This window comes from Nilaparvata lugens, chromosome 2 (assembly GCF_014356525.2).
Source record: "Nilaparvata lugens isolate BPH chromosome 2, ASM1435652v1, whole genome shotgun sequence".
Taxonomy (NCBI): domain Eukaryota; kingdom Metazoa; phylum Arthropoda; class Insecta; order Hemiptera; family Delphacidae; genus Nilaparvata; species Nilaparvata lugens.
The window spans coordinates 65,596,290-65,622,398 of record NC_052505.1 but is presented as its reverse complement, the minus strand read 5'-3'; the positions used below and the strand labels follow the sequence as shown (position 1 = coordinate 65,622,398).

General features: G+C 32.4%; 1 protein-coding gene across 11 annotated transcripts; it reads left to right on the top strand.

The window, feature by feature from the left end:
- Positions 1-542: 542 nt before the first annotated feature.
- LOC111061981 (zinc transporter ZIP3) lies at positions 543-25,829 on the top strand. Of its 11 annotated transcripts, none has more exons than XM_039422487.1 (7): positions 543-776; positions 12,690-13,781; positions 14,541-14,828; positions 16,617-16,817; positions 18,367-18,637; positions 21,870-22,245; positions 25,342-25,829. In XM_039422487.1, exons 3-6 carry the CDS (start codon positions 14,547-14,549, stop codon positions 22,235-22,237), a joined length of 1,122 nt encoding a protein of 373 aa, XP_039278421.1. In that variant the 5' UTR covers positions 543-776; positions 12,690-13,781; positions 14,541-14,546; the 3' UTR covers positions 22,238-22,245; positions 25,342-25,829. The 11 variants fall into 11 exon arrangements, with proteins under 11 accessions (XP_039278421.1, XP_039278426.1, XP_039278424.1 ...); XM_039422492.1 differs by having other exon boundaries at positions 604-803; positions 14,538-14,828; XM_039422490.1 differs by lacking the exon at positions 543-776 and adding an exon at positions 4,732-5,004 and having other exon boundaries at positions 14,538-14,828.
- Positions 25,830-26,109: the final 280 nt, after the last annotated feature.

Genomic DNA, 26,109 nt, shown 5'->3' with positions numbered 1-26,109 from the left:
AGCTTATGCTTGTAAACTACAGCAGTAGAAAGTCAACTCTTCTTCTTTCTTGTATTGTACCTATTGTTGTATTGACTTCTCCTGTAAACACGGATTTGTTCCATATTAGAGGAGTAATTTTCAGGGGGATATATTGTAAAATGTATTTTCTGAAAATAAAATAAATTTGAATCAATGTTTATTAATTTGAATGTCTTATACAAATAAAAAATTATTTATACATGTATACTTTTAAATTGAATCACGGTTTATGCAGTTCAAATTATCTAAAATATATTTTGAAGCAAACGTGCTCCAAATATTTATCTTTTTATACATGTATACTTTTAAATTGAATCACGGTTTATGCAGTTCAAAATGATCTAAAATATATTTTGAAGCAAACGTGCTCAAAACATTTATCTTATTGCAAGATGTTATCAAGAAACAGACGAATTTAATTTTTTACACAAGGCCATGACTATTGTTTAATCTACTAATGTCAGCAATTCGTAAAATAATAACAAAACGTGAAAATAGTAACTCCATAGAAGCAATAGTACTCAACAGTAGGCCTATGTATGCTGACTGATTTAGAAGGTGTATTGTGAACATCATTTTCATACATTTTACAGTGGATCTTTAATTTCTGTTCACTACTCGTAGTATATTGTGTAGAGTATTATAGGTTATTGGACAGGATTTTAAAGTGTAACAGTGGTGTTCTTCGACTGAGGAAACTTTCTCAATTACTCGGTTTTGAAACGATTTTTTTCCCAGCCAGAACCTTCATTCAAGTAGGTTCTATACATTATAGGTAGTAGGTACCGTATTTCTATTTATTATCTATCATTAATTCACCATAGTGTTGGTGACTATTTTCTTTATAAGTATATAAATGAATATACTGTACTAGCAAGTAACCCCTGCTTCGCACTAGAGAATATTTTGTGTTGTGAAATGCAATTTCCTTGGCCAGGGAGCATAAACAAAATGAATATTATTTTGACAAAATAAGTGCCGTTTGCACAATTTCAGTTTAAACTAAATTCCATATGAAACTGGATTAACTCCATATTAAGTCTCGTTTGTTATAATGTGGTTAATTTTGAGTTTAAGCCACCAACTGATTAAATTCAGTTTAAGCTTTGATGGTGTAAACGGCCCTTAGAGCGATAAGTTAATCAGTCCAGTAATTCAGACGTGATTATGCGACAAACGTATCCCATATTCATTATAAACAAATTATTTTCCTTTATGCCATATCTATAGACATAACATCTGAATGGCACTGATTCACTCATTCTCTCATTCATAATCAACAGAACTAAAAATCTACTGAACCAAATACGGTACGTTAAAATTTGGCACGTTTGTCCAGTTGGCGCACTAAGAACAGTTTTGAAAAATTTCCAAAGATACGCCCAAAATCTGTGTTTTTCCAGCGTTTTATCAGCGTTTTCAAAAACTAATTGGCATAAAATATTAAAAAATGTGATACACAGGCTTAGCTGAGGTATAAAAATGATGTATTGCAAGTTTTGAATAATAAAATAGGTACCTAGTCTATCTGTTTTTCGAGCGGTTTTTGTGCGGTTGAGCGATTTTTGAACTAAGTTCCGCTCAAGATTGACGGATTTTGAGCGTTTTCCTGCGTTTTCTAGGCATTCTTAGAAACCAATTGACAGATTATGTTTGTTCAAATTTGGTACTTTACAGAAGTTCAAAGAATGTTTAGAAATTTTGTCTTGAGAGGACTCAGAATTGCCTCCAAGATAGCCGGTTTTACTGCGTTTTCCTAGCGGGTATCTGTGTTTTCTAACATTTTTCAAAAATAAATTGAGAGGAAATTTTCAGATTTGGTACACAGGCTCAGCTGAGGTATAAAAATGTTGTATTGGGAGTCTTGGAATACCGCCTAAGTATCGCATTTTTGTACACCTCACAAGAAAATTCGTACTTGAGAGGGTTAGAAATCGATTTTTGTCAAGTTCTCCAAATAATTCCAGTTTTAAATTATTTTCATATATTACACTGAAATACAATTATTTCTTATAATGTCCTAACACAGTCTCTGATTCAGAAATCTGTATATTCATTAATTCTGATTAAAATAAAAAAATTTGCGCTACATAATTCAAACCATGCACTACATAATTCAAATGAAACTAGTGATTGAATCAATCGAGCCTCGCTCACCTGCTTATCCCATTTTTGAATGATCCAGCCGTGGGTCCAGGGGGCGGAGCCCCCTTGCTAGAAGGATAAGGCAAGCGAAGTGAGCCTGCCGGCTACAGTAGTGAGGTCCATGATTTATAATGTTATAATGGCAGTATACGATATACATACTATCCTTGTCTATCATTCAACAAAGCATAAAGCGATATCCCTCTCTAGCTTTACAATGTCAGTTTGCCAAAAATATTTCATTTTTACTTTTGACAGTGACTGTACAGAGGTAAACAAACATCTCAGCCACCATGTTTTTTCTTCATTTTACTAAAATACTTCAGTACACAAGTCGTATATAGTTGATTTGAAATGTTATTGTTAATTTGAATTTGTTGGAATAATTTTTTAGATATTACCGTATGAGAAACACAAATTTACCATATAACTTTGGGAATCTTAAGCTGCGTTTACACAGGAGTTAATAACAAATGTTTTCAACATTTTTCTTATTAACTGATGTTGGTAACAAAAGTCATTAACATGTTAATAACATTTTATTTTAGCTGCTAGTTTTGATATCAAAAAAGTTGATAACTTTTCAGTCAGCTGTATTTATCATGTAATTGAAAGAAATCAATCATCTGAAAGAAATGAAAAGTCGGGATCTTCCCAGCGGTATAATTCCCACAAGCTCTTGCAAGAATTTCAAAGTCACTCCATATCAACTCTCATGGAGTTCTAGATGAGACAATGATGCTAGATGATGACGATGTTCTCGCTGCAGCTGCGTGCGTTGTTTTGGCTACCTCTGCTCAAAGGGGACCTAGGAGATACTGGGTTAGACCGTCCCTCAGAGCAAGGACTGTGTACAGTGAGAGTGCTATGTTAAAAGATCTGCATGGAGATGATCGTGACCCTCTTTCAGGCGAGCTAAGGTGCGACGGAAGCATTAAGAATTTCCTCCGCATGACCAGCTGTGATGTTGAGTGGTTGATCGGACAACCGGGGCACAGAATTGGGAAAAAGGACACCAACTACAGAAAAGCCATTCCAGTGGAAGAGAGACTTTCAGTCACTTAGCGAGAAATTTTTGATGATTCAGTCAAGTTAATAACTCGCCTGTGTATGCAGCTTGTTGATATTCACTTCAAACAGTCAGCATTTCTTAATAATAGCATCAATACTCCTCATTTAAAATAATGCTGACGTATTGATGCGAATCTTGCTATATTCGATCAGATGTTAATGATCACACACCTGTTTCAATTTAAATTATTTTGAAGAGATTTTTATCCCAGCTGTTATTATATTATATGAATACTCTCATTAAATGAAATCATATGGAAGTCAATAAATCATAATGATAACATAATCTTGTTAATAACAAGGAATTTTCTGTTAAAAACACAAGTTATTAACTTTTGTTAAGAGAAATTTTTGACGATTCAGTCAAGTTGATAAATTTTGTTAATAACTCGTGTTATTAACTCCGGTGTAAACGCAGCTTAGTTTGTCCATGCTTTAGTTGGTCTACCATTGTCGGCTACTGCTATATAGTGAGGTCCACATTATAATGACAGTGGATAAAGATAGAAGAACAGCGTTGACTTGCCTCTGCATTAATTAATTATATTTATACATTGCCAAAAACAGATTTGGCATCGTTGCGGAGCTATAAAAGGATAGTAATACCTTCTTTGTTGAATGATAGACAAGGATAGCAACATCAAAGTTTATCAATATTACTGTCATTATAACGTGGACCTCACTGTATAGGTTAGGCCCACGGTATATAGATGAATATAGTGGTTAGGCCTACTTGTATTGGTATAAATAATATTGAAAGGTTATTTCAAAATTATTTCCATTGAAATTATCTTATTATAAATAGTATTCCTATTTTACTATTTTTCTTTAAAATGAATTAGAATAGAATACTTACCAAATATTATTTTAATTCATGTTGTTTTGAAGTTCAGATTGGTGTATTTTCAAATTAAAGAGAAAAAAATCATTTCAAAAAAGAATAAAAGAAAAAATATTTTATTATTGATGAATTTTAATTAATTTGATATTAAATCAATTATTTTATCAAGGAAATGAAAACTAATATTAGTTTTCAAATTTAATGGGATGAATTGAGTAACAGTACAATCAGTGCCAAAATGGAGTCAATTCAATTTAAGAGAGACTTGGCAACGTTGTCACTGACGTTGTCTCCCATCTTTCTTTACTGCCATTACAACGTGGACCTCACTATAATAGTTATTCTATATTTTTACATTTTAAAAATAATTTGACAACTTTGCAACTCTAGAAATTAATAACTGATTTGTTGGATGTTAGACAAAGATAGCAACACTAATCCATTATAACGTGATATCATAGAATACAGCATAATAGAAGTTTTCTCTGGTGATACCGTACTCAAGTAAACCTTACAATCATACAATACAATACAATCACACAACCTTACAATAATAATCTGTCTCTTCAAAATGGCTGACTAATAGTTCATAGCGTTATCAAGCCAGCTATTGCTTTCCTGTAATACTCTGTGGTAAACACAGGCAGCCATGCTTGATTTCATGCCTCGACCTAACCTCCTGCATTCTTTGTGTTCAGGTTTTGAGTCATAGTCATCCACTCGCTCAGCCTTTGAATATTGTGAATAGAGCTTGTTTATGTTTTGGTATTTCATGATTTAGATATGGCATCATTGTAATGAAAGTTGTTCTTGAAAATTTTAAACTTGGAGTTTCTCAGTCGTTAATAGCTTGGCTTTAGTTTATACTGAGCTTTGTGATTGTGAGTTCAATGTTTGTCACTTCATAAACAGTGATGCAGTGATGGGTAAGTTAACTGCTGAACTTAAAACTGATTTCATCTGATAATGTGGCATTTGTAATTATTATAAGATCTTTTTATTAGTAAGGGTTGATGTTAAAAAATCTGAATTGATTTGTCTTTTAATATTTCCAATTCAAAAATAGACCTACTGTAGGCTACTTTAGTTTACTTATATTACTAGCATTGTTGTGAGTTACAATACTCGTCTTATGCCATTATTATAGCAAATTTAATAATGTAATGTAGTTAATTACTGCATATCGGCTGTTCATGAACAGTTAGAATTTACCAACGCAAATATTATTAATATTAATTTGTAGGCTATCTTAACTGTTCAGTTTCTGAAACTTGAAAAATGTACCGCACTGCCAGTGGTATAGACAGGTAGCCTACTTTAAGAGAGGTAGAATAAATAATAAATTATAGGCTACCCCATTAAGGTACGTTTTGCTCGGAGCGGCTGTAGCGTCTGCCGCTAAGCGATCATCGCGCACTAACTTACTGGTCTTATGGGAATGCCGTAGTTTAGTTTTACTCCGAGCGTCTGACCCCAACTGGTGTCTAAAGGTGGAATTCTCAAGCGTCTAGAGACGCGTGGTTAGAGCCGCTGCGATTAGGGTACATAATCTATAAATTCATTAGATATGATTCGTAAAAGCAATATTCATGGAAATTTATTTCACTTTGATAACTTGATAATAGCCTGAAAAATGACCCCTGTAAAACGTTTCGAATTACCTATACTAAAACCAGCCTTAAATCTAAAATAGAGTGTAAAATGTACTGCAGTATATAGTAAAATATATTATATTATAATAAACAATATGTAATGTTAATCATTGGTGGATGGGCTCGAAACCCATCTATATCAATTTACCGCTGGTCATCATCCTCATTACTAAAGCACAAGCCTAGAGCTCTGGAGAACATTATCATCGGTAAATGAATTTCAAAAGTAATGTAGTCACCATGCTGCTTGGATTTAGGAATAACTATTCTTTAAAGTTTCCTAATTTCTGGTTTACTCTCAAGTTTTATAAATAGACCTTGGAGTCAGCATATTTCAAAATGTGATATATGTTTACAATAATTACTTGACATTTTGTTGCGTTTCTAAATAATATTAGTTAATATGGAATCATTGAGAATTTAAATAATTGTAATAGGGGGTTTCCATTTTGATCTAAAGTAAATGAGACAGTAAAGGCGATTACCGGTATTGAAAATTCGTTTGTTTAATTCAAAACTCCTATGATAACTGGAATTTGATAATTGCAAAATCAAGCATTATGAGAATAATTCAGTGGATTAAATCAGTAAATGTATTTCACCTTTTTACCTGTTACATAAATAAATATTTTTTACTGGCATCATACACATAGATATACATTAGGCTATATATTATTTCTCAATCCTCGATATAAATGACAAAATAAAGTGATAAATCTAGATTCCGCAAGATATACGATTCCAAGTGTCGGTTGCTCAAAAGTCGGTTAAATTTTTATCATGATATCAGAGACGCCGTCTTATAAAAAAGGCCTTCTCTGATTGGTTCTCGTGAGAGTAATCACGGTTAAAATTTAACTGACTTTTGTGCAACCGGCACTAATTTTTTATTACTCGTCGTCAGCACGCAATCCAATAAGGATTTGCTGTCAACGCCGATTAATTTTAATGAATTTAAAATTATATTTTTTATAATTTTAAAGTGAATTGTTTGATATTGTTCTAGTATTATTTTCTGAGGCAATAAATGTATTCAATTCGATTTGCAATATCACTTTCTTTATAGGAGGCATTGAATGTGAAAAGAGTAACGTAACTCTATGAAGTTTACGGCAGTTGAAGTTGAAGGTGAATTGTAAATGGTTGAGAAAGGTCAAGGCATAGTTATGGGCTTCAGTAATTCCAATACTTAACCCCTGTTCAATAAGGTGCTTGTTTCTCTAAAAGGTCTTTATGATCATTGCTACATTTACATTCTTTCTTCAACGATTATTGCGCAAGATCTTACTAAAAAGTTGTTCTGATATTGTTATAGTAATATAATTTCCTATCACGCTTTGTAGATACACATTCAATTGGGCCTAGACATTTTTTATTTTAGGCCGTTATTCCAACATACCTTTATAATAGTTGTTATTTTATTGATCAGAAGAGATTTGTTACAAATTCATATTTTCGAGGTATCTCATGGAAGTACAAAAATAGTAATAATTTATTATTTATTACAGTACCTAATTGAGTTTTCAAATATTCACAAAAAATCTAAAGTTATACTTGCCCAATTTATTTTTTCGATTAATTAATGGATTTTTTTAACAATTAATCAATAAATGTTAGATTTTTCTTTTAAAGTAGGTAGTCTATGTTTCAAATATTTAATAGTTTTCCACCCATTCAGATTAATACACACATTATTTATAGAATGTTACTGATAGATGGTTTTGTTAGTACTTTATTTATTTGCGTTCAATTCTCAGTTTAAAACATCATCATAAGTTTATTAAAGTATTTTTCATTTTGATGGTTTGGAAACCGATCTTATATGAAATATCAATATATTATGAAAGCATTAAATCTGTTTTTATTCTAATTTATTATTAATATACAATTTTTCGTATATCTATCTACATCCTAGTTGATGACTGAAATATGCTGTACGATTATTAAATATACCTCCTAAATAAAGCTTAGTGTATTTATCAGTCAACGCAAAAGAAAACAGAAATTGCTCAGTGACTACTATCAAGTTCTCTCAAATTTCTTGCCGGTATACTAATGTGAAAAATAAACTAATTGCGTGAAATTACACTCGGTTGATTCACATCAAGTATCAGTTTACGATAAGGAATACATGCTGTACTGCCTTTTTTTAAGTTGAAGCTACATACCTAACCGGTTCTCTTCTGGTTTACTGTGTATTTTTAGCATTACTTGAATACTTGTTTTACTCTCTGGAATGATTTTTATTGTCATCAATACTTCTAAGTAAAAACTAAAAATTATTGTTTTGTGTTCAGAATTAATCTTGTTAATAATTTGATTCTGTCAATACTGTAATTAATTATTTGTGCCGTTTTTCAAGAGCAAATTGAATTTTGTGAGTATTTTTTAGTAGTAATACTTTGTATTTGTCTCATTTGAGATTATATTGAGTTCTTTAAGGGCTGCATGCATTATTTTGAAAAAATGCTCTCCTGTAAATAATTCAATTAAATTATAATTCTATTTTTGACAAAAGTTATATCACTATAATTCTTGAGATAATAATAAGAGTTATTGAATTATAAGCATTTATAATCCTCCCATGGTATGAAAACTTGTGAGACATATATTTGATTTCTATCTTTTTATTAGGCTATACTTTAATCTTTATCTTCATCTGCTTATATTGTTTTTATCTGTTTTTCTCTCTACCATTCTTCTTTGGTAAATATGGTGGTTCCTCCAAACTTATTTCTTGTCACTCTTTGGTAATATTATCCCGAAAATCAACTCAAATTGGCAGAATCTGTTTATTTACACAAGTATTGGTTTAACTCATATCCTTTCATTTACTATTTCTCCTGTCTCATTTTATTTTCTAGACATCTAGAAAATACTTCTTTTGGACAAACTTCTCTTCAGTTAGTTTGAACTCCAAAAATTAGCAATTGTTTGCACAGATTTTTGACGGGAAGATGTAATGTATTTAGTAAATATGGGACTTGCTAATCATTTTTTGCAACTAGACTAAAATCGTGTATAGAATGTGAATATTTTCAGAACTTCACAGTCATTCACGAATATTTCTGGTAATTTGTACATGTGACATTTATTAGCAACAATGTCTTGTTTTGCTAGTTGTTAATAAGGTTGATTGCAAAAAATTAATTATTTCTATTTTGATACAGAAGTAGTAACTTGGCTGCCAGGTTTGATCCCCACTCGAACTTTTTCTAATTAGCGTTCATTGCATATTATTTTGGATTTTGGTTTAATAATTATACATGGTTCAGTCATGAGTAATGGCAACGAAACTTTTTTCTCGTGATTATTGGCAACTCAGTAACTGATGTAATTATGTAACTACATAATTACTCATACATCTACTTAGTAATTCGTGAATATTAGTATCCATCTAGATTATACATTAAAGTTTTACTCTATCCTTCTGGTTCAAACTAATTATTCCCAACCAAATAGACGAGAACTATATGTTTCAAAATGATATATTAAAAATTCAATGAAGAAATGACATTAATTATTTTTGTTCTCATTCAGGAGTAATAAACGCGTATTTTCAACTGAGAAATGATTCGTTTTTTATATTATATTTGAAAAATGCTGTCTTTGAAAAGACTCTATGGCTATGGATTGATTGAAGACGTTATAGTTGAACCACATATTGCAAAAGTGAATAGTATGCAAATTAGAAATTGCATAATAAAATCAGAATTACCGCTAATATCATCGTGACTTCGATTATATAACAATCTCAGCCATATAAGATAGTCACAATGAATAATAATATTGTTGTACGGTACGTTATCTGAAGATGTTTTTATTTTCCAATCAGTTGCTTTTGGAGTAATTTCAACTACTTTGTTTTTCTATTGCTTATAGTTTGAATATTTCCAAATTTTCTTATTTCGATATGAAACAATGTATTCTGCTTCATTAACAGAAATCGGAACACCGGCTATGTGTTTCTGGCCGAGGTATGTAGGCCAGCTATTATTACATAATTCAAACAATTTGAAAGAGAAAAATCTTTCTTAGCCAATTTACAATTTGAGTAAACGACGCAGAAAGAAAATATTTCAAACATTTTTTGTAAATAGAGTTACAATTCATAATTTTCCTTGAAGAGATGGATGCACGAAAACAATATTATGTATTGGAAAGTTTTATAAGCAATCACGGGTTCAATTTTAAATCAAACTTGAATTAATTGCATAAATGTACTAAGAAATGAAACTTAAGTTGTAGTAGATGAGTGCTTAACAAGATTATCGACTATCAATTTTGCAATATTTCAAAGTAAATTAAAATGCTTAACTCCGTTGCTGCAAACAGAAATAAGGAAAATGTTTGTCTTTCTTCCGAGAATCTTTCCTCAGGATTTTACAGAGTTGTAAAGTTGTTCTTTGTATTTCGGTTTGTTTTTCTTCTACTAGCCTAGTTCGACTTTGCTTGATCGATTCTTGTAATTCTCTCACTCACACCCTATCTCTTTCTCTTTCCTCCTACTTCTTCATTCTCATGTCCGTTTATACTCATGAAGGTGTCAAACCGAGTTTGACTTTCGTTGGATCTGCTTATTATTTTGCGCGCTCGCTTGTTAATCATTATCAATCTTCAGGTATGACTTGAAATAGATTTGTGTTTTATTATTATTTTTAAATATTTTCTGGAAATTTTTAATATCTTATTTCTTGTACAATCTTTCACGGTAAAAGTTAACTTTGATTAGCTTGTTATCTTTGTTTATTTTTTCTATAGCCTACATAATTTCATTATATATATTCATATTTTTTGTTTACTTTCAAGTCTTTGGTCACCGGTTTTGGAAAATAATTATGCTATTATCAAGAAAAGTTTCCAAGAAAATATTCAAATTTTTTACCAGTCGGTAGGTCCAAGTCCGCTCTCAGATAGAATGTTATTAATAGACAGTACTTCACTTTCTACTTTTACTTGAATTGAATTTCAATTCTATCTATGAACGAAGAAGCTCGGCTTATTTATATTGACATTATCAGTTGTTGAGCCGACTGTATGCGAGCATGCCTTATGAATTACAATGATTTGAATTGATTTATATAACATTCATACTAATCAATCTTTGTTCATCTGTGTCAACCTGTCAATCGTGATTGATGTAATCGTTGTGTTCACTATCACTTTTCCAGGTGTATGTATCAATGGCATATCTAACATTTAGAATATGGAGTAGTTTTTATTGTTGGCCTATAAGAACGTACTTCCAGAATTTTATTTAAACTCATGCAATCTATTAACACTTAATCACTAACACCCGAACACCCTTAACACCCCATCTTAACACCCAAATGACCTTATGGGTGATGGGTATAAGGCCCCACCGTGAAACATGGAATGAGAATCTGCCCCATTAGAAGCAAAAACGAGCGAAAATCGCGATAGAAATTTGGTCGCGTTTATTTGGTTCGTATAGAGGGCCTAAAACTGGTTTTCCGTTACTCAGACCCGGAAAATGTTCGAATTGATCAGTCCATTATGGGGTACAAATATTAACTTACCATCAATAATGAATTCGGTGATAGAGTATTAATATATTATATTCTGTACAAAAATTGCTACTTATGAAAAATACCTAGATTCTCTATTTTCCATACTTTCTTGCTATATTTATAGTGAGAATATCTGAATATTGTTTGTCATCAACTTATTGGGCTCAACTATTAATAGAATATTGATAGATTGTGATAATATTGTCTAATTGGATAAAAGTTATGGTGAATATATACCGTATATAGTTTTAATGAAAGTGTAACAACATGGTACTATATTTTACTGGTTACATTAATTTTGTTATATAAACAGCACAGAAGATGTTTCTCTTTCATTTCATTGCTTCCGCTCTTGAAGAAAACAAATAGTAGAATTTACTATTACAATCTAGAGTATTTTTTTTCGGGGTTTTAGTAAATTACTTGAACTTTAATTAGTTGTTTTTTGGTAGTGTAATAAATAAATTGGCAATTTTATAATAATTTTCAAATTGTTATTTGTCATTGAGTTGCACATCTCATAGTACTAAAAGTGCTCAGAAATCAAAAAGTAAATCAAATTATTGTTTCTTCTCATGCCAGCAATTTTTCACCCTCTGCATTGGAGCCTTGGTTTAATCATACAAATAATGTAATTTTATATAGATAAAATATATTAGTATTGAGGTATACGTTATAAATGTTTCTAGTAAATAATGAGCCATTCAGCCACTGAAATAAATTTGTTTCTCTCTCCTTCCTAATTCTATTTTATAACTTCCAGTGTCTATATGGAGGGAATTAATTCATTTATTTTATAAATGCATGAAAACTTTCAGCATGTAGAGGCTTACAGATTGAATTTACAAAATAAAAGCAATGCTTTACAGAAAAAATTAGATCAAAAATAAAAACGTATTGAAAATAGTAAGGAAAATTACCTAAAACAACAGTATGAAGAAATTGTAACTCATGCTGAATAGAATAAAATATATTAATTAAAAATTAAATGTAGACTTCATAATACTAGTCGAAAAATCAAATTACTGACTGCTAAACTGTGTTAACTGTTTTTAAATAAATGTTCTTATTGATAGGAAGTCTTTATGTGACACAATTATTAAAAGGTGACACTATTTTCGATTGTTACACCATTTGCTTGAGCAATTAAACAATGATTATTGGAAAAGTTAATCTTGTTTGATATTGATAGTGTAACAACACTCATTGAGCAGTAAATTTAGCTGTGACAACGTGGACTTGATGAGTATAGAATATAGTAGGTACCTACTGAACATTCTGTACTCACTGCATGGACTATAAAAAGATTTTTTCTGTGAACCTTGTATTTATTTTTTATTTAACGATATTTACACGATTTTATTTAATCGTGTATGAACTGAATCGAATTGGGAGCTTATCGTCTAATAAATGTATTTTTTGTTGCAGGACTAGTTGAGACAGCTGCCGTTAGGTAGCTCTAGGATCGTTCTTTCAAATCAAAACTGATTTCCGAGTGTCAGAGCTAACGCCAGCTCAGACGTTGTGGATGAGAGTAGCAGCAGAGAGGACGCTTTGTGAATATTGATAGTGAAGTCAGTGACAAGCATGGTGTAATGTAACTCAATCTTGCTGTAAACGTTTTCGGAAAATAGGCTTAAAATCGTGTAAACTATTCTAATTGAAGTCTCAAAATCACACATTTTCAATAAAATAACTGCACTCTAGGAATTGCCCATCAGATCATTGTTTCAAACTGGATTAGTTTTTTATTCAGTTAATGAATAATTTAATAAGAAGTGTTTCTGACTTGTGGACTTTTCTGTGTTACTCATCCCTTTTTAAAAAGACTGACCTGTTTTAAGTTTTGACTCATTTTAAAGCTAGTCTATAAATTCGTCAAAAGACTGAACTATTTGACACAATAAGTGAAATATTTTATTCTCAAATAACTTTCATGAACAAAATATGGAATAATTTTCGAGTGTAAGCTCTTCTACTTTTTGAACAAATTTTATATCAAAGAATAATATTTTATCTATTAATATTTTTATTAGAAACAAAGTGCCACATCTTGGCCATTTGCTCAATTTTGAACTGGTAGGTTTTCGACAAATTTTAAGAAAATTCTAGTAGAAAAGTTGGTGATCAAGTTAAATCATAGATAAATCCAACACCAATATATTTATTGTTGTTAACTATCAAACTATATGGATTGTCAAAGGGTAACTAACATTATTATAGTTTGAAATTCATATTTATATCGTCTTCAAGTTCCTAATAGACAATTTTTTATCACAATAGATCTTACAAATAAGTGAAATTAAGGAGTGTAGCAGTTCTTCAAATAACAGTTGAAATTTTTATCTAGTGCCTTCCGATTTGAAAAGTTCTACGTTTTTAGTGCAGATTCATAAAAACATTGTAAGTGAATCTTCCTTCTAGTTTAAACAGCAAATATCATAAGTGAAAGACCTATCAAGAGTTTTCCAATTTGAAGAAATTGCTACGTTTCTGCTGTTACAAGCTTGTCAATACCTTGTAAGTAAACTTTTATTTCTAATTTTGAAGGACCTAGAATATTCTGTGAACGCACATTATTTTACTATTAATAACCTTAAATTAACGTAACTATTCCTATTTACTAGGAATTATTCACTATACATTCCTTATTCTGAGACAAGTGCTGAAGAATTCCTTGTTAAGTTTTTGATATTGAAAAATCTCTAAAATTATTCTAAAGATGATATTTTTGAGGATAAATTTGGCTATTGAAGAGGGTGCTGTTATGGCTGCACTGTGGGTTAGTACAGAACAAACTTGAAAACGGACAGAGAAACAGAAGGCATGTGTGCTACTTGCTACTGTACTGCATTCCACCTCTCGCATTTTTCTCTTATTAGAAATTAGTTATCCTACACTCGAAATAGGGTAACAGAATTAAAAAATCACTCTGTAGTTAATTCGCTTCTCTATGCTGACAGTTGAAAGTGAATCTCCCTGTTCAGCCTGTTGTCAATATTTTTGCAGTCTCAGTAGCTTTCAGGGTAGTCGATAGGTCAGTAATTTGGATCTTCGTTGAATAAATTCTAAGAACTAAAAACTTACGATTTTATTTTTCAGTTTGATTTTTCTCTTAACGTCAGTTATTAGCTATTTTCAAGAAACACTTCGTTTTCAGAGCGTAGCGTTAGCTTAGTAATTTGGATCTTCGTTGAATAATTATAATAACTTTCAATTTCATTTCTCAGTATATTTTAACAAAGATTTACAATATTATTTTGTGAATGTTTTGAGAAGGTAGAGATGGTGGCCGATATGGTGACGATGGCCAGCGATGTGGTGTCGCAGAACGGGACGATGGCCAGCGATGTGGTGTCGGAAAGCACGCTGCTGCCGAAAGCGGTGGGCGTGGTTGCGTTCGTGGTGGGCTCCCTGCTGATGGGTTTGCTGCCGATGGCTCTGCAGCGCCGCTACCGAGAGACATTCAGCGGCGACGCCCTGTCGCCGACCGGCTTCTTCGGACAGATATCCGCGTTCGGCGGAGGGGTCCTACTCAGCACCACCTTTTTACATCTGCTACCGGAGGTACGATTACATTTGCATTACATTTGCACAATAGAATAGTTTCATTGATCAACATTAACATGGATCGTGTCAAATAGGCCAGGTACAAAGAAAAGTGTTGGACATTTACAAAGATGAAAGAATGAAACAAAAATGAAACAATGTCATACAACATTATATCAGATAACATGAAACAACATCAGATAACACCAGAGTATTGGCATATCAAGACTTGATTACAAATTGACTCGTTATGTGGACGTTAATTCGCTATTAAGATATTCCTCTAAGGTATAGAACACCCTAGTTTCCAATAGCTCCTTCACTTTTTTTGAGCATCTCTTTGGAAGGTTTCTATTTACTGAGGGCAATTTATTGAGCAGTATGAATTGTTGATATTTATGGCTTTTGTAGCATTTGTGCAATCTTATGGTGGGCTTTACCAAATCTAACTTTTTCCTGGTATCTATATTACTGAGGGTAATTTATTGAACAGTACGAATTGTTGATATTCATGACTCTTGTAGGATTTGTGCAGTCTATGTTGATCTTTACCAAATTTAACTTTTTCCTGGTACATAGTAGCCAGTGTCATAATGATCAATCGTTTACAAGTTTCTCTGCATGATTCGTTGAATTACAGTCTCCCTATGCATAGAGCTTTCTTCTGTCATAGAATCTTTATTTGAAGTGGCGCTGTTCCCCCATAATCGACGGCCATAATTCAAATGTGAATGTGTGAATATGTCATTAGAACAATTTCAGTGGTAACTAAGAGTTTAAGTTCCTCAAAATAAATGTGACTCTTAGTCAGTTTTTACAGAGAACCTCAACGTGGTCATCCCAGCACAGTTTACTGTCCAGTATATGCCAAGTAATTCAACTGATATTGTGTAATTTTGTAACCCAGTATTCAGACTGCTCTCTAGTGAAAGCAATATTTTATCTTTCATTTTTTGTCTCATTAAATGATAGACCATTAGAGGTATGCCTAAATAGGAAGCATGCTTTATATGATAGCTCAAGGTGTTGAGGGTTGTTGTGTCGTCGGCGTAAAGTACTGAATGACATGGGAGGCTACAGCTATGATCACAAATACCACAAATAAAAATGAAAAATGGCTTCAAAAGTCACTATACATCATACAGCTCAAGCTACAAAGGTGCATAGGTACTTGAATATGAATTCCAAATATACAGGAATGGTATATAGGGCTACTTGTAATATACATAGAAATAAAATGTCAGTACCCTTTTTTTAAAAAAGGGTACTGAGATTTTTTTCTATTTAAACAATTTTATTCTATTTCAATTCTTCTACTTGGTGCTGTATGTTGTAACAGCAAAGGGTTCTTTAGAAGATTATTTTTGAGTGAATTAAGTTAATGTCAGCATCAAATAAATACCGTTCAATTGAATGAGAAAGAACTTGAATAGTGTGAAACAAGACTTGTGAATATGTGAATATCTGAATAAACAGAACCCTTCATTGAACTATATATAACTATATATATATATATATATATATATATATATATATATATATATATATATATATATATATATATATATATCACATAACAGAAGACACTTTAAAGTTTGTAATATAAATTAAAACAGGAGACACGATATAAATAGATTGAAAACACTTAAAAACTTACATTAGAAATGTTTTCAATCTATTTATATCGTGGCTCCTGTTTTAATATATATTTATTTATTTATAATATTCCAGAGACATTCTGTTCGAGATAAGAGATCTTAGGATGTTTCAAAAATCAAAGTTGACAATACGTTTTTATGTTGCTAGGTTCGGGAAGGTGTCGAAGATTTGCAGAAGGAGAAAGAGTTAGCTGACGATGAAGCCCTGCCATTGGCTGAGCTGCTCATGTGTGTGGGATTCATATTCCTGTACATAGTGGAGTCGGTGGCTCACAGGTATGTGTCTCACACTCATGTGCACCATGTGGAGGCTGACAACGGAGACAAAGTGGTCGAGTTTGTTAACAAGGTGAGTCTCTGTGAACTGGGCTTTTCAGTCGTAATATTGAAGAATTCAAATGCTTATAGACCTACTTTATGCTTGAACCAAAACTGATTGTCCCCAAATTTATCCAAAAGGATCTCTCTACCGACAAATATCATAAGCATACTACATACATTACCAATTAGTGCAGGCTCAGCTTAGTTTTTCCTCCATGGTCATAATATTATAGTGTTATGTACAATAAATGAATAATAAAAATAAAAAATGAATTTTTAATAATATTACAAAATCGGAACACAATATTAGTAATAAGTTAAGTTCTTAGACTCTATGTAATTTAGAGTCATTAAAATAGTTTTGTAACGCTGCCACAACCGTTCTGAAATATTGACAGAAGAACTTGCATGCATTCGTCCTCTCATAGTTTTTGTTGCTATACTGTTCGATATTGATGTTGTCATCTTCATTTTTTAAATTCAATTCATTTTCCTATTAATATAGTATTACTAGTAGTTCTGTGAACAGTAGACCTCACGCAGTATTCTCATCCACAAGTACCTGATGACCTTATGGAAATACAGCAATAGACTGGCTTCTCCACACATCTGTGTAATCACTTGTCAGCTGATTTATGATGAATAATTCTATAGTCTGATTTTTACTCTAATATTGGCGTATGAAGGAGGCTCCTTTTTCCTTTTATATTATCCTTGAAATGCAAAATTTCCAAAAAACTTTTATATAAGTCGACGCGCAATTAAAAAAGGAACATACCTGTCAAATTTCATGAAAATCTATTACCGCGTTTCGCCGTAAATGCGCACCATATAAACATTTAAACATTAAGAGAAATGCCAAACCATCGACTTGAATCTTAGACCTCACTTCGCTCGGTCAATTAATACAAGGGAATATAACAATATTTCGTACAGGTTGTACCAAACAAAGTTAGATGTCAGGTTATATCTCACATTAATACAAGTACATCTCAAACTTTTACAGGCAAACAATGTATTATTTTTGTTCATTCTATGATAACATAATGTCATTAATGTACGTTTAATTATTCTCAAGGCTTTAGATACCAATGTTTAAACTCCACTCCATTTTATTTAACGAGAAACTAAGAACTTTTTCCAAGCCAAAAGCAGTTTCAACCGAGTTCCATCATCATCAATTAAATTTTCATGACGTTTTTTGGTCAGGAGGAATAAATGCTCTTAGAAATGATCCATTCCATTTAATATACTTTTCATTCCTCCTTTCTCCGTTTTGTATCTCTCCATCAAATCCTAAGGATCTCTATTTTCCATTTTCCTTGATTTTTTATTCATACAAAATGGAATAGCAAATTCATAAATAAAAAATTGTAAAACAAGGGAGTTTATTTAAAACAATGTCAACGCTCTGTATTTATTTTTATGAATTTATGTTTGTTTATAAATTTCAAAGTCAATCTCGACTCAAACTGTTACTATTAATTCACTTAAAATACATCAAATGAATGACTAGCAGCCTATTTTCGACTATTTTACTTTGTTGTTTGTTAACTATTGTGTATTTTTGCTTGCAGGTGTACAACAAATCGTCGCCACAGCACACCATGGAGAACGGGCACACCACTGACAACGATGACGTAACCATCATGAGTCGCGTGGACACCAAGGACCCTGAGAAGGCCAAAATCACTAACGGTGTCACCAACGACTATGGCGCCGCCGTCACCAACAACGATCATCTCTCAGCATCCGCATCCAATCATAATCATGCTGCGATTTTCGACGAGGTCACTGGCAAAAACTTTTTGTTAGTTTTTGCGCTCTCAATCCACGAGGTGTTCGAAGGTACAATTTATTTTATCTTGAAATTCCAATATTTTCAAGTTCAATTCCTTGTATTTCCTCATTATGTTCTAAAGCGCTAGTCCTAACTTATTTTTATCCGGGTTTCTCACTGAAATTAATTTTTCTTCTATTAAATACTAGAATGTAACCCGTGCTCCGCAAGGCTCTAATTGAAAACTTGACAAACTGAAAACTTTACCTACTTAATAATTTAAAATAGGCCTAAAACCTTCTCGGTAAATTAAGAATCTATAAGCAAAGTTCAAAATTAGTCAGTCCAGAACTTCAGACGTGATGATGCGTCATTCGTTGAATTTGTTCTATCCCGTAAGCCAAATCTTTCCTACTTTAATATATCATAGATAAGGCAAAAAGGACACGTTCTCAATATCATCATGTATAAATCATGTATGCCATAGATAGAATCAATAATCACGAAAGGAGAAAATCATAAATATGAAAGTAAGTTTTAAGGAAAATTGATTCCAACCGAAGATTGCAAGAGAACAGCTGATAGAATATCAATGTATGCCGTATGAAATTTCATGTACCATGAATGGAATTTTAACATCAATTCTGAAAAATGTAGAAGGAAAATTGAAATTTGGGCTTCGAGGTGCACGAGATTGATATTTTTAGAATCTATGTGCAAAATTTGGAGATCTAAATCATTCCCGTTTTTACGGTATGCAATCCACAAGTTGACATGTTTTGATGCGAACAAACACAACCCTACTCTCTCTTATTATATAGATCATATCGTGTATGGTTTTATCTTTTAAACCTATTTTTGTATAAACTCTTTCTCTCTCTCTCTCTCTCTCTCTCTCTCTCTCTCTCTCTCTTCAGCCATTTAATGTTAATTAGTATATAAGCCAGTAAATATTGTAACATACATAAATAATAAAGAACTCTAATCTAATCACTCTCTCTCTCTCTTGTTCTGTTTTTTTATTTAACTGGTTTACTCTCTTAACTATTCTCTAGCTTGATTTATCACTTATATGATTCATTATTTCCGCGGATATAGCCTAAAAAAATGTAGTGTTAGGCTGGCCTCTAACGGTTAAACATGCATGATAAACCAGCATGTCATGCATGTTCATCATCAGCGAGAGGCTTCTAACATAGAATAAACAACCAATAACAATAAATAAACCTCTGGAAAATTACAAACTATAATTACAGAAAATAATTTACCCTCAAATAGAGCAGCGAATAGAAAAAGAGAAACTTGACCGCAAAATATTTTGCTGAAAGCGTTTCTCTGTGATGACTGAACAATGTGAAGAACTACAAGACTCAACCCATTTCGGACTATCATCTAAATTTGGGATAGGAACAGCACAGGGTTACATTCTTTTTTCCTCTCTATCATTTTGATGATGTACTTATTGTATAAATGAATAAATAATAAGGTTGACAAAGAATAATGAATGTATGTCGCCTGTGTTACGTGCAACCGCGCAACGACTGTGTTCAACCGTTAGTGGCTAGCCTTAGAGATTCAAATAGATGTATAATTAAAATTATTTATCTCATAGTTTATTTTATTATAATGTATCGTATTGTTATATGTATATTTTTGCACTTGCACAGGTTGTCAGGTATGTTTTCTATATTTCTTGCGAAAATCTTCCAATTCTTCATCTTCTTCAATATTATTATTATCATTGCCAGTTTTTCTTTGTCCATCTTTCCCTTTCTTCTTCCTTCATATTCCTCTTCTGTGTCTTGAAAATTTTCTTTTTGTTATTTGACTTTTCTTTTGTTGGATTGCAATCTAGTCTAAAAATACTCATGAGTATTTTTTCTAACATAATGAAGGGTTGAATTAACAACATAGGTAGTTTCACCAGGACTACTACTTCTCTAGCAACTAACTTGAAATTGACAAATATTAAAAAATAAATAAATACATAGGCTATGTTATGTTTGAAGGAACGGATTTAAGGATCCAAAGGTTCAAAGAACCTCACACGTCAACCGGAGCTTATTGTGTGTCCCAAGTACGTTAGTTGGGCAAACCAATAACTGTATCCTTTACAAGATCTAGTAGTTTCTTCCCTATACCAACATCCCATTCCTCACCTGGTTACTTACAGCCAAACAGAGCCCTTCTTCTAGCTCCAAGACTTTCGCAATCCAGTATGATATGCTTAGCAGTCTCTTCAGACTGATTACAAAGCTTACACATCTGACTTCCATTTCCGAGTCCAATATTGTGTGGAGATGGTTCCTGAAGTGGCCATGTCCAGTTATCAGAGCATCAATCAACTGTTTGACCTGACCGCTGGTGAAGTAAGAGCTAGCGACTGCTAACCAAATTATCATTTTTATTATAGATACACATTCACACTATTACATTCACACTACTCGCTGCTCTGCTTTTGACAATTTCACTTCACAGCACTACACAATTCAAAGGGTTTTGCCCGCTTGAATCTGCACAACATATGGATGTTTTCAAGTGCCTGAGCGACCTTTTCATTTTCATGACGTTGGATCCTGTCTGCATGCTTGCGTGTGAAGCGTCCAATTTCTGTTAAGACGAACTCCACCTCCAGATTTCTGTGGAACTTTGTTCTGGACCACATCCACATTGCTCTTTTGCTGGCATAGCCTCAGAGCTGTATTCCATACATCCATATGGGTTTTACGATTTGCTTGTATATTAGAATCTTTTTGTGGGTAGAAAGGACTGAATTTCGGTCTATCAACCAGTAGATTTTTTTATTCCTTATTCCTAATTCTTCTCTTTTTTCTTCACGTGTGCTTTCCAACGCATCCCTGCATCCAGTCATGCCTAGGTATTTTGACTCGTTTGCAAATGGAACAAGTCTCCCATTCTACCACATTTTCTTTCAGTGAAGTTGATTTGGACAGACTTGGTGCCAGTTGCACAAAAGCCGCTTAAATTTGAATTGTGATTAATTTCACAAGAACCAATCCGAGAAGGCTTATGTGCAACCGGACCTGAGTGTCATTTATTTTGACTTTCTATAGTTTGGTGCAACTGGAGATTTCATCGGCAGCATTTTGAAATTTCCTCATAGATTCCTGACTGTTGTTGCCTAGAGTTTTGTTATCTGGCTGTTGTTATTTTTGTGCATGCCAATTTATTTATCTTTTCTTTTTTTTGTCAAATAAAACAATAATTGTCAATTTGTTATTTTGTAACTCTATCCATGACAATAAATTATTACAAAGCATTAATAATTTGTGATTGTAGGTCTGGCGATCGGGCTGGAGTCGAGCCGGGAGGCGGTGTGGTACATGCTGTTGGGTGTGGGTGCGCACAAGCTGATCATCGCCTTCTGCGTGGGCGTGCAGATGTTGTCGATGCGCGGGCGACCGATGCTGGCTGTCAGCTATGTGGTGCTGTTCGCGACCACCACCTCGCTGGCCATTGTTGCCGGCGTCTTCATATCGGCGCAGTGCGGCCTGCTGTCTGTCGTCCTGCAGGGCTTGGCCACTGGCACCCTGCTCTACGTCGTCTTCTTTGAACTGCTCAAGCCGCATGCACACAAGTCGCCCTGCTGTGGCGTCGTCGTCGGCTTCACCTTGATGGCTGTGCTCAAGTATTACACGCCCGAGTGAAGTACCATGTAAGCAGGCCTACTGTATTAAGTCAATTCTTATGAATACACAAATTGAAGTTGTCAACTACTTTGTAGTAGTAGACGACGTGAGTACTACATGAACTCAATTCGTATTCAGAAATTTTATTATTATCTTTGAATACACAAATTGAAGATTTCACATAGCTACTATGTAATAGTAAACAAGGACTGAGAAAAGTTATACTTGAGATTATTAATAGTATGAAAAGCAGACTGTTTCATTCTATGACAAAGATTAGTAAATGTTTCATTCTATGACAAGGATTAGTAAATGTTTCATTCTATGACAAGGATTAGTAAATGTTTCATTCTATGACAAGGATTAGTAAATGTTTCATTCTATGACAAGGATTAGTAAATGTTCCATTCTATGACAAGGATTAGTATACAAGACAGCTGAGGATGTGCCTGGTTAGGCCACAAAACCTGGTTCCCTTAAAAATATAATATGTAGGCCTATAATAATAAAAAGAGGTTGATAGCTTCAATATGTGTGTTCATTTTGGAAACGTACCACATCACTCACAACACAACTGTAATTTATTATGAATTAATCAGCCAACAATATTTAGTTCTCAATACAGTAGTCTTGATTATGCGACCAATCTCGATATACAGTGTTGTTTTTTGAATAATAACGACGGTTTATTGCATGTCATGGATTCTACTTTAGATAGGTAGATCAATTATTGATAAATGTATTTTTATTTGCACTTTATAACATTAAAAGTAAAATTAAAATTTCAAGTTTAACTCACGTCAAGTGGAATAAGGAATAAAATTGTTTATTCCATGACACATTTCAATTGTACTAAGTTGTATAACTTACTGCAGGTATTAAGGATTTATTTATTTATTGACAATACATTACATGAAAAAAGTACAACTCGAAGAGGTTTACAGCTAAACGCCAAAACAAACCTCATTCACACAAAAAGTATGACACAAATTATTTAGAAATAATTATTAATAACTTGAAATTAAAAAGTAAAACAAAACTAGATAAAGAAAACAGAAAATAGTTGATTGGAGAAAAAACTGTTTTAGAAATAGGAACTTGATATTAAAAATTAAGATAAACTCGATTATGAAAACAGAAAAAAGTTGCTTAAAAGAAAATAAGAAAGTTAGAAAAAAGTTGATTATAAATAAGAACTAAATTTTAAAAATTGAAAAAAAACTTAATGAAGATAACGAAAAAGTTGATGAAAAAATAACGGGGAAAAATGAAAGGAAGAATATATTGAAGGTCTGCAAAATAATGTGACAGTTAAAATTGAAAAGCTTGCATAGATTTAAAACAAAATTTGCGTAAATTATCACCAAATGGGTCAAGAATCGGGTTTAAACTATTGTAAAGGCGCAATGTTCGTTGAAGGAAACAATTTGTATGATGTATATTTAGGCAGCAGCGTTTTTCTTAGCTGGAGATTGCAGCTCGTGCTCTTATAAGAAAGCATCCACTTTTAGAAAATAAATAAGATACAAAGAAATGAATCATTAAATACTATTAATATTGTATCATTCCATTTACGCCGATATTAAAATGAAGTAAAATAGACAGTTCTATTGTATGAAAATATTTGTATATCTGAATTATTTCTAGTTGTTATGTATGTGTTGAAATACATCATCGAGGATGTTAGCTTAGTCTGATACTATTATTTATTATCTTGTCATTGACGCCAAGTTTGTTGGATTCTATCTGTGTTACTGTATGCATTCTCTTCACATTTTAGTGTGTCACATTTGTTGATTTTCTTTGTTGTGTAGCTGTGGAAGCTTGACTTCCAATTATTATATTCAGATAATATTATCTATTTATCAGGACTTTGGTGCCAAGAGTAGAGTTTGCTTCCTTATGACGTAATCATGTCGAATATTTAAATAAAACAGTTTATAAGGAAGTTTTCAACGAAAGACATAAGTGAGTTGATAACTGGAAAATATTTTCAGAAGCGCCTTTTAAATGTTGGTAGCATTTATGTTTATATTCATTTTAGTACCTATTAAGCCGTGTCCACACTGAACAAATGTTCAAATTATAATTTTTTATTTGCCATAATACAATACAATAAAAAAAAATTCGACAAACATGTTTGTTGAAAAAGTTGGGACAAATTTTATTATGTTTGACAAACAATGTTTACCCGTGGCCAGTGTGGACGCGTCACCAAACAAAATATTTGTAAGTGGGTAGAACAGGTTTTATGTTTTATAGCTGTCAACTCTGAAAATGTTTGGAAAAACAGTAATATTTTTGTTTGACAAACAATGATTGTCCAAACTTTTTAAAATGTTTGTCCCTGAGCTCCTCAACAAACATGTTTGCCGAACATCATGTATGTCAGTGTGGACACAGCTTTACATATTCTCAGGTTTTCGTTCTTTTTATTAGATTTAATTTTCTATATTTTCCCTTCAGGAATCTATTTTCTTCAAATGATAGATTTTTCTATTTTGCTGTTGATGATACGCAATTTATTGCACTTTTCAAATGTATTTGAATACACTATTGAATTCACCTAGTCTGTGACCAACGTTAGTAGACAGAAGTCTGTCTACTAACTGTGGTCTGTGACCATCGTTCAAACTTAAGAATCTCTTTGTGATAGAGACATGCTGGAAAGTATTATTATAAAGACAGTCACATGGTTAAATAATAAACGATTGAAAGGTGATGAGCTTGTCAACTGGTAAATATGGTTGGTCACAGGCATCTGATGCGGTGGTGTCTGCATACAAAGGCTAAACGATTGCAGAAATAATATGAAACCAGTGTGAATATTCAATATTTATGTATATGAAATGCCGTATTATTATCGTTCATCTCTACAGTACGATGTTTCTGAGAAAATGTTCGAATGGATTGAATTAATATAGAAAATATTCAAATGAATTTAAATGAGTTTGGAGTGCTATCCGGCACCTTATTTAAATTTCACTTTGTTTTCGTAGGAAGTAGGCAATTTTTTTCCTCACATCGAAATCATAGTTATTGAGAATGTTGCCTTATAATTTACTCTCATCAGGATAAATTAACCAATTGGAATATTATTAATACATTTTTATTTATTTCAGATTTGGGCTGACATGGAGTTTACTGCGCAGCTGTGATAATGCTCAATTATTAGTCTAAGATTGTTTGTTGATAATATTGCTTAAAACTAATAATGATGATTTCATTGTTGAACTGACTTGTTAACTTATTTATGTAGCTTTAGTGATCAAAACCAAGTTTTTGTTAGTACCTTGAATGATCTTTTTTTCTAACAACTTCTTTTAATAACTATAACCATAAACTAATACTACAAGTATTTTTTGAAATAAGATTTTATATTACCAATATTCAATAAGTATTCATTAAGTACGAATTTGAAGTTATTGTCTTCCGTCCAGTTTTTTTTCAAATAAAGGTTGTGTACTTTATAAAGCCACAGAAAATTTATGGGATTTTATCTGTGCCATCATTGAAAGGAAGCCAATGAATGTTGAAAAATTCAGCTATTATTATAAGACTACCACTACAGTAGAAAATGTATTGGCAACAATAAACTTTTTATCGTAAACTTTTATTTTTTCAGTTCGAAAACCTTATAATAATCGTTTTATAATGCTACTATTTTTAGATAGTGAATTATATTTGTTACATAACACGTCAAAAGCGAAGCTGCAAGTATAGTGTTGTCCCATCGTGTCCGCTTAAGTGAGTGGGATCTCCATTTGATCCTTCGCTGCGTTTTAGATTAATTCGGATGTTTATGCTTCTAATGAGCAACAAGCATTAGTCGGAATTGACTAGAATAAAATCAAATATGATCATTTGGAATAACAATGGGATCTGGGTTC